The sequence below is a fragment of the Mandrillus leucophaeus genome, unplaced genomic scaffold, assembly GCF_000951045.1.
Source record: "Mandrillus leucophaeus isolate KB7577 unplaced genomic scaffold, Mleu.le_1.0 Scaffold139, whole genome shotgun sequence".
NCBI lineage: Eukaryota > Metazoa > Chordata > Mammalia > Primates > Cercopithecidae > Mandrillus > Mandrillus leucophaeus.
In genome coordinates, this window is record NW_012101354.1 from 414,834 (window position 1) to 427,772 (window position 12,939).

General features: G+C 45.7%; 1 protein-coding gene across 4 annotated transcripts; it reads left to right on the plus strand.

Annotated features, from left to right (window-relative positions):
- The first annotated feature begins 475 nt into the window (after nt 1-475).
- Nucleotides 476-11,632, plus strand: S100A10 (S100 calcium binding protein A10). 4 transcript variants are annotated; one of them, XM_011973501.1, is made up of 4 exons: nt 1,083-1,105; nt 3,403-3,406; nt 8,300-8,452; nt 11,226-11,632. In XM_011973501.1, exons 3-4 carry the CDS (start codon nt 8,321-8,323, stop codon nt 11,385-11,387), a joined length of 294 nt encoding a protein of 97 aa, XP_011828891.1. In that variant the 5' UTR covers nt 1,083-1,105; nt 3,403-3,406; nt 8,300-8,320; the 3' UTR covers nt 11,388-11,632. The 4 variants fall into 4 exon arrangements, with proteins under 4 accessions (XP_011828889.1, XP_011828891.1, XP_011828890.1 ...); XM_011973499.1 differs by lacking the exon at nt 3,403-3,406 and having other exon boundaries at nt 476-1,111; XM_011973500.1 differs by lacking the exons at nt 1,083-1,105; nt 3,403-3,406 and adding an exon at nt 2,216-2,395.
- Nucleotides 11,633-12,939: the final 1,307 nt, after the last annotated feature.

The window sequence follows — 12,939 nt, forward strand, 5'->3', positions numbered from 1 at the left end:
AAGGACTTTTAAGGACCACAGCATAACGCCTTGGAAACTTAGTTTTTAACTTTTTTTTGAGACAGAGTCTCACTCTGTCGCCCAGGCTGGAGTGCCGTGGTGCGATCTCGGCTCACTGCAACCTCTGCCTCCCAGGTTCAAGCGATTCTCCTGCCTCAGCCTCCCGAGTAGCTGGGACTACAGGCATGCACCATCACTCTCGGCTAATTTTTTTATCAGTAGAGACAAGGTTTCACCATGTTGGCCAGGCTGGTCTTGAACTCCTGACCTGAGGTGATCCGCCCGCCTCGGCCTCCCAAAGTGCTGGGATTACAGGCGTGAGCCACCGCGCCCGGCCAGTTTTTAACACTATTAGCCACACTGAAACTGAACTATTGATCAAGTGAAGCCACAAGAGGGGTAAATCCCCTGTTCAACAAAGGGTTTGTGACGCTCTGGGTGCTGACAAGCCAAACCGCACCCTCCCTGCGGCACCTCGCGGGCCGGCGGGGCGGGGAGCCCGGCTTCTGGGGAGGTGCCGCCCCGCCACGGGTGCAGGCCGCCAAGACCCCCGGACGGACCTCCTAGGGCTAATCTGATAGTGCCTCTGAGGTTGATAGGACTCCACGTGCAACTCCCTGCGGGGTCATCCAGCAAGTAAGTCCTAGACTCGTAGGTGCCCACAGAGCCGGTTACCTCTGGTTCTGCGCCAGCGTGCCCCACCCGCAGGACTGCCGGGTTCTTTGATTTCTACACTTTCTAAAACCAAACCCGAGAGGAAGGGCAGGCCCAGGGTGGGGATGCCCTGAAATATTCGAGAGCAGGACCGTTTCTACTGAAGAGAAGTTTATAAGAACGCTCTGTCTGGGGCGGGCGAGGCCTCAGCTAGGCTGGTCCGGTAGCGAGGGCAGGGCGTGGGCCGCGCGCCCGGGGTTGGGGGAGTAGGGGGCAGGAAGAGGGGGAGGAGACAGGGCTGGGGAGTGCCCTGCCGAGCGCCCGCCAGGCTCCACCCGCTCCCGCGCCGCCTCCCTCTCCCCACCCGCCGCACGTACTAAGGAAGGCGCACAGCCCTCCGCGCTCGCCTCGCCGCCCCGCGTCCAGCTCGCCCAGCGTCCGCCGCGCCTCGGCCAAGGTGAGCTCCGCGCGGCCCACGCGCCCCTCCTGAGTAGTCCCCAGCTCCGGACCTGCTGCCCGGGGAAACCCCCGCACCCGGCTTCGCGGGGCGTCCTGGGCACCGCGGAGCTGAGTGGGGAGCGGCTGGTGGGGAATCCACTGCTTAGTGCTCCGGGCCACACCCAGACGAGGCCAGCAGCGCCCCTTCCCGGCCCGGGCGCGGCCACCCCCAGACCCACGCGGACTGGAGGAGGGGACACTTGTTCTTTAGGAGGGGACCGTGGTGTTGGAGCCCCTGAACCTCTTCCCTCCTCCCTTTATGTTTGCTTTACTCCCACCTTTCCTGCTTTCCCACTCGTCTCTCGGGTTACCGAACCCCTTCTGCACGCCCCTGCCCTGGCTGGCGTGTTTCTTGGTAGGTTCCGCCCGCAGGCCGGGTCTGCATGTTCGTACGTCGTCCCGGCTGGACGGCCCAGCCAGGCGCGGGTAGGACAAGTAGGCAGCTGGGGGCGTCCCTTCCGTACCCCTTAGTCCCTCGGCCAAACAGGCGTTTCAGGTTGGGGCTTCCTGTTGTCTGCTCGACGGGAAGGGTCTTCCTGCCAAGGGCGGGAGGTTCACTTGTTTCTTTCTAAAGCAGTTTGGCTGGGATGTGTGGGAGAGGGCCCTGTGTGACGTGGTTTCTCTGCTGAAAGGATTCCCCTGCTATCTTAATAAGTGGAACCAGAAAGAGATGGAGGAAGAGCAGGCTTGATGAAGGATCTTCCAATCATAGACTAATTTGGCCCGGCGCAGTGAGACAGACAGACGTGCCATTGGTACTTGGTTCACCACCTGTGCTTTGGCCGAAGGAATGGCGCTGCCCCTAGCCGTGGACACTGCTGCGCTGTCCAGCCTTGGTCCAGCTCTGCCTAAGTGAAACCAGGAGTTCTGCCTTGTTGGTTGGGGGTGGAATGCAGAGCGCTCCAAGCCAGGCCATCACAGGGGAGCCCTAAGCCAGATTCTGGGATTCATTAAGCCCACCCCGCCTTCCGCCCCCACCCGGTTCTGTCCCTGCGAGAGCTTCTGCAGGGCGTGGTTAGCACAAAGGGCTCCAGGATTCTCCTAGTGGTCTGAGGCCTGTGACTCAGCTGTGAGACCATGTGGGTGTGGCCGGTTGCAGATACTCTCGGTGGATGATTTGGACAGAACACTCCCTGAAGGAAAAGGAGAACTGTGCCATCTCAGAGGGCATTTTCCAAGAGGAAGTGAGTCACACCTGGACTGGCCGCCAGTGTGCAGGAGAGGTTTCTTGACTGAATTGCGGGTGAGGGCAGATCATTAGATCTGTAGGGCCTTGGCGAGACCGCTTTTCGTTATCGGCCAGTATGCGCCTGGCAGCCTGCCTCAGCCTTACTTGGGAGATAGCCTTTCCCGTTAAGAGGTTTGCTGTTGTTGCGGGTATTTTTCCCCAGAAGCTTGAGTTTCAGTCTCCAGTAGTGAAGTTTTATGTTGTGTGTTTTAGGTGAGGCCAGGCTCATGGAAACACCCAGTCAGTGATCTTTGCCTCCAACATGTTGCAGCAAATTACAAAAGATAATGCCAGGGGCTGGAGTGGGAATGAGTTCATATAACTTATTGGAAGTTTCTTAATCGGCCCTGCCCCCACAGATTCCTATCCAGTTTCTGTTTAATCATCCCTTGCAAATGGTGTATTTGTTCCTTCACAGCCAGAGGGTAGTTTCTTCACTGTGGCCCTTGATCCACTATTTGGAGTTTCTTATATCGGTTCTTCTAGTTTTTTGGTCTACTGGGCATGAAGCAATTTTTGGGTCTCACCCTGCTTTCTAGGTGATGCTCTTCCTAGCTTTTCTCAGGCATATCAGATAGGCCCCTTTCCTCTAGTGTGCTGGCCTCTGGCCAGCCTCCTAAGCAGCCACTCCAGTGAGGTCAGGCCTGAGCTGGGTGGAGCTGAGACTGTGTGCCTCCCTGCTTTCTACTGACAGTTCAAAAAATGTGACTTTTGTAGAGCACAACCCACTTAGTATACCCTTGGACACAGTCCAGTCTTTTAAAGCGTAAAGTTGAGAGAAACAATGGAATTCTTTCAGGGTTATAATGTATAAATTAGCACTCAAAGTGCTGAGAAAGCTGGACTAAAATTTTAGCATCTTAAGTTTCTCATTTTTCTGGGGACTCAACAAATTTAGGAATCTCACATCAAAAGCAAAAAGAGAATTTACTTCTTTTAAACAATTTTCAGCACTTTCTATCCCTTTACTAAATATGTACCACCCATCCTACCAAAGGATTTAACAGCAGTTGTGACAATAGCTATGTTGGCTGATCAAGATGATGCCTGAGCATTCTTTAAGGAAAAATTGATGTACGCGGTTAGATTGGAGGAGGTTTCTTCCAAGATCTTTCTTCTTATTGAATTGCATCTGAAACTTTCCTTTGCTGCCCAGTTCTTTAGTGGGCAAGTTTTATTTGGTGAGAGGTGAGAGAGACAGACTGGATCCAGATCCATTGCTTCAACTCATTTTTTCTGAATTTCCTTCAGAGATCAAATTCAGGAATGCCTTCTGGGTTCAATTTTTAAAAATCCAAAATTTCCAAAGCGAAAGGAAGGAAACCTCAAACATTTTAAATAACAGATGTTTGTTTTTACTGATGCTCTGCCGTTTATTTTCTGGGTGGGCTGTAAGAAAACTAGGGTATGGACAAGATACAGAGGAGCAAAGAGTGAGTCCGACTCACTCTTCAGAAGTGTCCTCTTTGAAACTGCAGCCAGGATCTGGGCATAGGTCCAAAGCAAACATTTGAGATTGTTCAGGAGCAGATACTTTTCTGAGGAGGACTCCTGCTTCCCTGCTACTCCCAGGAAAACCAAAATACATTATTATCAATTTCTTAACAATTCATTGAGCAGGCTCTATGAGGGCTGGGGCACTGGCTACTGGGACCCTGCTCAGAAAACCTGCAACCTAGTGAGGAAAAAAACAGAAACACAAATAACTAGAATTCAGGCCAAATGCTTTAATAATATTCCGTTAGCTGGTGAACTCCTCAAAGGCAAGCACCATGGAGAGCTTTGTGTGTGTGCGTGGGTGCATGTGTGTGTGAACACCCTCATGCCTAACACCATGTCTGGGACATTCACAGTAGGTGCTCAGGGTAGGAGAACCTAAAAATGGAAAATTGAATTCCTCCTATGGTAACTACATTTGTGGAGTCCCGAATTGTTTTCTGTAGAGAAAACTATGCAGAAAAAGATGTCTCAGCCTCCCTTCTTAAGACCTGTTGCTCAGGCAAACGTGTAGAGGGCATGTATAGGCATCAGAATAAAATAATTCAATAAAAGGTGAGTGGACAGCAAGGCTGTTATATCCTGTGGAGCAGTAAGACAGCAGCACTAGAAAAGCATAAAGTAGAAGACAGGATGAATGAAACATGAGAAAACAGCAAGTGTTAGAAGAGAAGGAGCACAGTCATGTCATTCTGACTAGACCTGTTTAGCAGGACACGTATTTTTCCTTTTGCATATGGAATGTGCACTCCTGTGTACTCTGCTGTTCCGTTCATAGTTGAACACTTTTGGGGCCCCTTTCCTGGCCCTTCCCAGCTCTCACATTGTCCTCCTGAGCTCTGAGCTACAAGGCTTTCAGCCTAGTCCTGGGTAATGACACCTGTACCTCAGCTACTGCCCAAGGGATCGTGTGGTTCATTTATGCACATAACAGTTATATAGTGCTCCATGAATAAAAGCAGAATAATTTGTAGTTCTTGATCAAGAGAAGCTTAAATCTCAGTCAGACGAGTAAACAATTAAATGGAATTGAATGTTTCAGGTACAAGAGTAAGTTATTGGGAATAGAAAGGACACTGCTGCCTCTCAACCCCCGCCCCGAGCCCTCCTGTCAAAGTGTGTCTAACCAGGATGCAGGAAGCCCACATCTGCCCAGGAATAGAGCTTGCAGGGTGGCTAGGTGAGGGTGGAAATGCCAGATTGAAGTCCCTGAAGAGCTTCAGTTTTAGCGGCTAACAGTCAGTGTTGCAGACAGCCCTGCCCAGGCAAGCCCTACCCAAGAACGGAGGGCCAGGCAGGGCTGACTCAATCGGGTAACTGTTGGCTGCAGTCATGATTCATCCTCTAGCCAAGAGAACAGTTTTAATCACATTTCCCCCTTTACTTTGTCTTATTTTAAAGCCAGTGTGCAGCTCCTTCAAAACAGAGTTCCTTGCTGTGGCCCTGGTCAGTGCCCTTTGGGGCACTGGTTACTGAGGAGACAAAGGCTTCCCCCCTAGTTTTCAATGCTATTTTCACCTCCTGGCTAGCCCCTGCTCTGCATCCTTATTGCAGAAGGTCTACTGGACACATAGGGAGTCAGCTGGCTGCAGTATTCATAATCCATCCACTGAATAAAACCGCTGGGGGAGGAGGGGAGGGGAGGACCCAGTGGGAGAAGGATGTAACTTCAGAGAGGGAAGCTCCATCACTTCGTAATGGCTGTGGGCAAGAGAGACATGGGACTGAGTGACTTCAGACCTGAGCACTCACTTGCTCTCTTGAAGAAGATACTCAAGGCTGGCCAGGATTTCCTCGACTGACAACTTGTATTTCTTAGGAGCTCCTAAATTCGCCTTTTTAAAATTTAGAGGTCCTTACCCTGCTGCATTCCCTTTCTTAATTCTGCACTTTCCTTCTGCCCTGTCATCTGAAAAAGGTAAACTAGGTACCCCACCCAGTTCCAATTTCTGGGATCTTTGGGAATTGATCCTGAAGTGCTCTGCTGCTCTGAACTTGAGCACAGTTATTTTTAAACCTCTGTGGTGTCTGACTCCTTTCCTGAGTTATTTAAGAACTGGGGTAAGATCCCATGTCCTTCTCCCAGAGGTGACTCGCCCAGTTCAGTTCTCTTAAATTGCTGGACTTGGAGTACCAATCTAGGCAAGGCAGACTCTCTGTAAGCCCACTGCCATCTGAAGCCCATATGAGGGATGGGGGATGAGCCAGATCTGAGCTGTGTCAGAAGAGAAGGAAAAGGGTGTGGTTCCCCTGGAATTCATCTCACAGCAGACCCTGAAGCATTAATTTGCAGCTCTCTCCAAGATAACTAACTGCCTTTCAGATGACTCATGCCAGATTTTGATTTATAGCATTCTTTGGCCTGCTGGTTCCCATACTTTTCTGGAGATTAATGGGTAGAATTTACAATTCTTAAGTGTTAATTGCTCAATCCTCATGTTTACCAACTCCACCTTCTCCTCTGTAAAAGAAAGCATTTGAGAATCAGTGTTGAATAGGCATCTCTCAGAGACAGGAACCAGACCAAATTATGTCTCAGGTTCCTGTTAGAGTTCTTCAGCAGAGGAATTTGCCAGCCCTTCAATCTAAACTCAAAGCGTATTCTTGTGATTTATTTATTTTTATTTTTTAGTGCTATATTACAGTCTCCATTTGTGTTCACCTGTTTCTTATCCAGTAGTGATTTTAGATTATATTAGCCAAAGTTTATCTGTTCTGGCCAAATGATTCCTTCCAATTAAGCCAAAATTCACTGAGGTTCTATTAAGTACCACATACTGGGTCTTGATGAGACATATACCCCTAGTTCATTATACCTGAATGTAATGATCTGACATGTTTCCTTTCCTTTCTTATAAATGCTTCATGATGAAAGCTCTTGCTCTCCCAGTGTACCCCAGACTGTGAGAGCAGCGCATCTGTCTAGTGTCACTAAAAACATAGAAGACCCTCAAATGAGTTAGGTTATAGTATTACTTGTTGCTTCTCAAGTGAACTAGACAATGGACTTTGAGTAGTTTTTTTATTTGGGTAGATCAACTGCATTTTACTGCCAGAGATGCAGCTGTCTTTATTGCAATAAATAACAAGTTCAGAACTTTAGTAAAGAATACATATATACCCAGCAGATAAATTCATTTGTAAGCAGATTTCTAAACCCTAGAATCAGACTGAACCAAGTTACCACGTTAAGCTTAGAAGGTTGAAGTTTTCATATTCACCAGGCTTGACTGTGTGTATTGTTAGTATCAGCCATATCTAAGAATCCCATTTACTAGTGCCAAGAGAAATTATGAACTATCTGTTCTTTCAGTAGGTGCTTTGTCAGTAAAAAGAGGAACACTGGGCTGGGCGCAATGGCTCACGCCTGTAATCCCAGCACTTTGGGAGGCCGAGGTGGGCAGATCACCTGAGGTCAGAGTTTGAGACCAGCCTGCCCAACATGGCAAAACCCCATCTCTACTAAAAATACAAAAAATTAGCCAGGCGTAGTGGCGGGTGCCTGTAATCCCAGCTACCCGGGAGGCTGAGGCAGAAGAATCGCTTGAACCTGGGAGGCGGAGGTTGCAGTGAGCCGAGATCACACCACTGCACTCCAGCCTGGGCAACAAGAGCGAAACTCCATCTCAAAAAAAAAAAAAAAGAGGAACACTGATCATGCTTTTCTAAATGATTAGAGTTTCTGTTCTTTATTAGGTTATTTATGCAAATTAGCTGGAGTTAGATAAACCCCTTTATTTACAGCACTAGTACCTGAGGTGTCTATTTCTACCAACAAGAGACCCAGACTGGGGTGGTCTGGCTCTTAGATTCATTCACTGAATTTTAAAGCTGGAGAGGATCAGATGAATGATCTCATCTCCATCATTCCAATTATCCTAAAAAGGTTGGCAATACATATGGCTTAAAAGTTAATGTAAACCCACCTAGATGAACCTGGAGGACATTATGCTTAGTGAAATAAGCCAAGCACAGAAAGACAATTACCAGATGATCTCACTCATGTGGAATCTTAAACACTGAATTTCATAGAACTGAAGAATAGAGTGGGCTGGGGTGATTGCACTGGAGTGATGTTGAGGCAATGTTAGTCAAAAGATACAAAATTTCAGTTAGGAGGAATAAGTTTAAGAGATCTACTGTACAACAATGTGACTGTAGTTAATAACAATGTATTGTATTCTTGACAAATAGTTAAGAGTGGCTAAGTGTTCTCACCACAAAAGTGCTAACTATGTGAGGTAATGCATATGTTAATTAGCTAGATTCAGTCATCCCACAATGTATATATACCTCAAAACATCATGTTGTACACGTTAAATACATACAATATTATCTTTCAATTTAAAAAAAAATAAATTCATTCATAAAGTCTGCCAAAAGAAGTTAATGTAGACCCTGTTTCTTTACATCCTTTAATAGGCTTCAACAGACCACACCAAAATGCCGTCTCAAATGGAGCACGCCATGGAAACCATGATGTTTACATTTCACAAATTCGCGGGGGATAAAGGCTACTTAACAAAGGAGGACCTGAGAGTACTCATGGAAAAGGAGTTCCCTGGATTTTTGGAAGTAAGTGTTGAAAGGCTTACAAAGAACCAGACATAAAAGTCAGTGCTTCTAGGCCTTGGTTCCTTTTCCTTCTTGTTTCCATCCCTTCCCTGTGGAGGTCACCACTGGTGAAAGAATGAATGTAGTCACCTGAAGGAAGGAATGAATGAATGAGGTCATTCATTCATTTATTAAATAATATTGTGTACCTGCTATTTGTAAGATACTGTTGAGGAAATAGAAAGTAATGAAGACACAGCGCCAACCTTCAAGGAGCTTACAGTCTGCAGGTGAAATAAGACTACATACAAATAACTACGATGCGAGCTGTTTGTTGGAAAATCCCATCTGGTTATCTGTGTCTGTTGTGATGATGTTGGGGACAAAGTTGGGAGAAAGAAAGCTTTTCACAAAAGAGTAGTCAACCAGAAAATGGCTATCTTCAGGTCCAAAAACCTGGTGGTGGAGATGCCACATCCTGGTCACATTCCATTTTGAGCAACTTGAATCTCACTTCTTAAATCTCTTCAGATAAAGGGATTGTTTTTTCTTTTTCTAATACTGAAAGGAGCAGTGTCAATCATCTACTGAATAAGAGGCACATATCACTCCAGAAATAACTGCTTTTCACGTAATAATGCTCTGACAGCACAGGAGCAGTTTGAGTTTATGTCTCACCTTTGACAGACTGAGAGATGCATGAAGACCGAGAAGAGGACTCCGCCATTAGCTCAGATACATGACTCAGGACATGGAGCCACAAGGCACAGTTGTCCTTTTATGTTCCAGGTTCTTGAGAGATGGCTGTTGAATTCAACTGAAGGTGAAACACTGCATGACAAAATAGTAGGCTGAAATGCAAGCCCTTCTTTCCCTACCAAAATTGTAGTCACCTGAAAGGATTGTTTATGTGCTTGGTGTTGAGTAATGCATTAACCTCTAAAGGGTGAGAGGAGATACGGTAAAAGGTTGGGTCCTGCCTCTTGTCATCTGCCTCGTAAATAGCACATTAGTCAAGCCCCTGACTCCTACAATCAATAAACACGAGGCTTTTTAGTATACTATAATTCACATAGCATCAATATCAGTTAAATAAGCAGATATAAATAGCCTAACTACTCTCTCAGAGAGTTATTACCTAATGCTATCCCAGAATGAGCTGGAATATGCAGGTCCTCTGCTTTTGTAGAGTCCTGTGATGTAGCCCCAGACCAGGAGTTAGAAGATCTGGCTCTGCCTTAACTAACAACGGGCAGGTTGCTTCAGCTCTCTAGTCTTCAGTTTCTCCCCTGTAAAATTGGAGAAGGCTGGACATAATTATCTGCAAGGTCACTTTCACTTTCTATGATCAGTCAAGACAAGCATTTAAGACGCAAGGACAAAATGTGCTCATTGTAAGCCTGCCCGTCCTATGGACAAAGGCATTCTCAGTATGCTAAACACTTGTTAAGAATGTTGTTAGAAGCCCGAGTGAGTATCACATAAGACACAGACCCTTTCTTCCTAAAGGTTTTGTGGCATGAGACACATAAAGGGTATATGTAGTGTGGAGCACTAAACATGGCAGGGTGATTTATTCCAGGCACAGAGTCATAATTCCGGAAACACCTACACTCACTGCATTAACAGAGCGTTTTGTTTCTAAAGTAGACCCCTTATGTCATCCAGATTGCACTCATTCTGACCACAGCCAGGAAGCTGAGGGTGAAGCCAGAATTAGCCGAAACCCACCAAGAGCTGCATAGAGCAGGTTTAGCTAGAGTAGGAGTTTGCAGTGCTTATGTGGGAAATGCTGCTGCTATACTTTTAGGAATTTCCGAGTGCTATTTAGAAACATCTAGTGCACTCTTGAAACACTGTGTATCATTTCTCTCACTCATGAATATAGTCATCAGAATTCATAAATACTTTACCTGAGCCCTTTAACAACCTAAACAGGCCATATTTCTCTCTCTGGTTGATGGCATGGACCCTACAGGAAAAACCACAGCTTACCACTTCTGACCAGCATCACTACAAAAACGAGTGATGAAGCCAAAAGCCAATCACCATGGAAGCCAGATAAAATCAAAGGGGATCTTGCCTTCCTATCTCTGTCCCACACATTCTTACTAGGCACTGAGAGCCATGGGGAGTTTAAGACTTCATCACACATACTCCTTTTGAAACTGGTCCGATGTGCAACGTCCGGTGAAGAGTATAGGATGGCATAGACTTACCAATTCAAAGAATGGAAGGATTCTAGAAACATTATAGTCCAACCTCCTCAATTCATCGTTGATACACAAAGGCCCACTAAGTGGTTCACTCAGCATGACGTGGCTAATACAATATGAAGCCACACTAGCTTGGCCTCAGCAGTGCCAAGAAGAATGAGAGCTGTCTTCTCCAAACCTAAAACAATCCATGGCATCATTAGCACTTCTTTAAAATCCATAGGACAGTGATCGAAAACTTACTCCCTAAATCCAAAATACCTTTTCATAAGGAGTTTCCTTTGCAAGGGATTTGACCATGCTATTGGGAATAAAATTTTAATAAGAGAATGTAAGTTTAAACCACAAAATGAGGAACTTAGGGTGGTTCTTAGGCAGAATCTAACTATGAAATTTCTGAAATGCTCCCTCAAGGCAAAAAAAGAAAAATACATTTAAATGACCTCCAAAGGTTGCTTATGACCTAAAACAAGAGCTCAAGTAATTGGGAGGTATGTACACAGTTCTCAGCAGTACAAATCAAATAAGCTCATCATTGCAACCTTCGATATTTCTTGCCTTTGTTCTCTGTTTTTCAGAATCAAAAAGACCCTCTGGCCGTGGACAAAATAATGAAGGACCTGGACCAGTGCAGAGATGGCAAAGTGGGCTTCCAGAGCTTCTTTTCCCTAATTGCGGGCCTCACCATTGCATGCAATGACTATTTTGTAGTACACATGAAGCAGAAGGGAAAGAAGTAGGCAGAAACGAGCAATTCCCTCCTCCCTGATAAGAGTTGTCCCAAAGGGTCACTTGAGGAATCTGCCCCACAGCTTCCCCCATAGAAGGATTTCATGAGCAGATCAGGACCCTTAGCAAATGTAAAAATAAAATCTAACTCCCATTTGACAAGCTGAGAAAGGAAAGTTAAATACCAGATAAGCTTTTGATTTTTGTATTGTTTGCATCCCCTTGCCCTCAATAAATAAAGTTCTTTTTTAGTTCCGAATTTGAGACAGAATGTTTGTTGCTCCCTCAGAAATGCTTGTTCCCCAAGAGGCAGCTTGCCAGCACACAGCAGAGCTCTTCTCACAGAACTGGCAAAATGAGAAAACACTCTTCATTCAGGATTGGAGTCTGACTTCTCTAATTGTTCTGCCCTTGTAGCTGTGTCTATTTGAAGGATTGGGAGAAGGCTCTACAGGAATATGTTCTAAGTTTATAATTACTGGGCACAGTTTTGCCCAGTTAAATCAGTGCTTTTCTAGCCAGGACTTTGCATGCCTGCAATGTCTGAATCGTTTTTCATAGCAAAGTGTCAGCAAACCTAAGGCAGAACTAGGAGAACCAATCGAGGAGAGGGTGTAACTTGACACCTTGGTAATAACATCACATTAGCATCTATTAAGTCAACTCTCAGATGTCAGGAAATACGGTAGGCATGACTTACATATGGGGCAGTGCATTTTTTTTGAAAATGAAGTGTCAGTACTAATGTCTTGATAGACAATGCAAAATGTTTCTCCTAGCCCTTTTTTTGTGCCTGTTAGGCACAGGGTATATGTGCATCACATGCTATATGCTTATGAATAACACAGTACTGTATGCTTTTATGGAGAAGTGATACATGACTTCCATGAATTGGCACATAGCATTGTTCCAAGTAAATTAAATAGGTCAAAGAAGATGGAATATTTACTTTTTTTTTTTTTTTTTTTGGAGACGGAGTCCTGCTCTCTGTTTCCCAGGCTGGAGTGCAGTGGTGTGATCTCGGCTCACTGCAAACTCCGCCTTCCCGGGTTCACACCATTCTCCTGCCTCAGCCTCCCGAGTAGCTGGAAATACAGGCGCCCGCCACCATGCCCAGCTAATTTTTTGTATTTTTAGTAGAGACGTGGTTTCACTGTGTTAGCCAGGATGGTCTCGATCTCCTGACCTTGTGATCCACCCGCCTCAGCCTCCCAAAGTGCTGAGATTACAGGCGTGAGCCACCGCACCAGGCCTAGAATATTTACTTTTATGATTGGACACGTCAATATAACTCTGGGAAAAACTTCCATCTCACTCTGGGAAAAAGTGCAATATAAGGTTATTGATAGTCACAAGGAAAAGCATGCAAAGAGAACAGGATAGTTCAAAACTAGCTTGGTAGAAAGAAATCCGTAATAAAATCAAAGTCAAGGAAAACATTCCAACGATTTTATCTCCGTCAACAAATGAACAATGTAAAACAAATGATAGCTTTGCAGCTGAAGCATTGTATCAGCAAGTTTACAAAGGGGTTTATTACAAGAGTATTAATGAAGGAGGGGA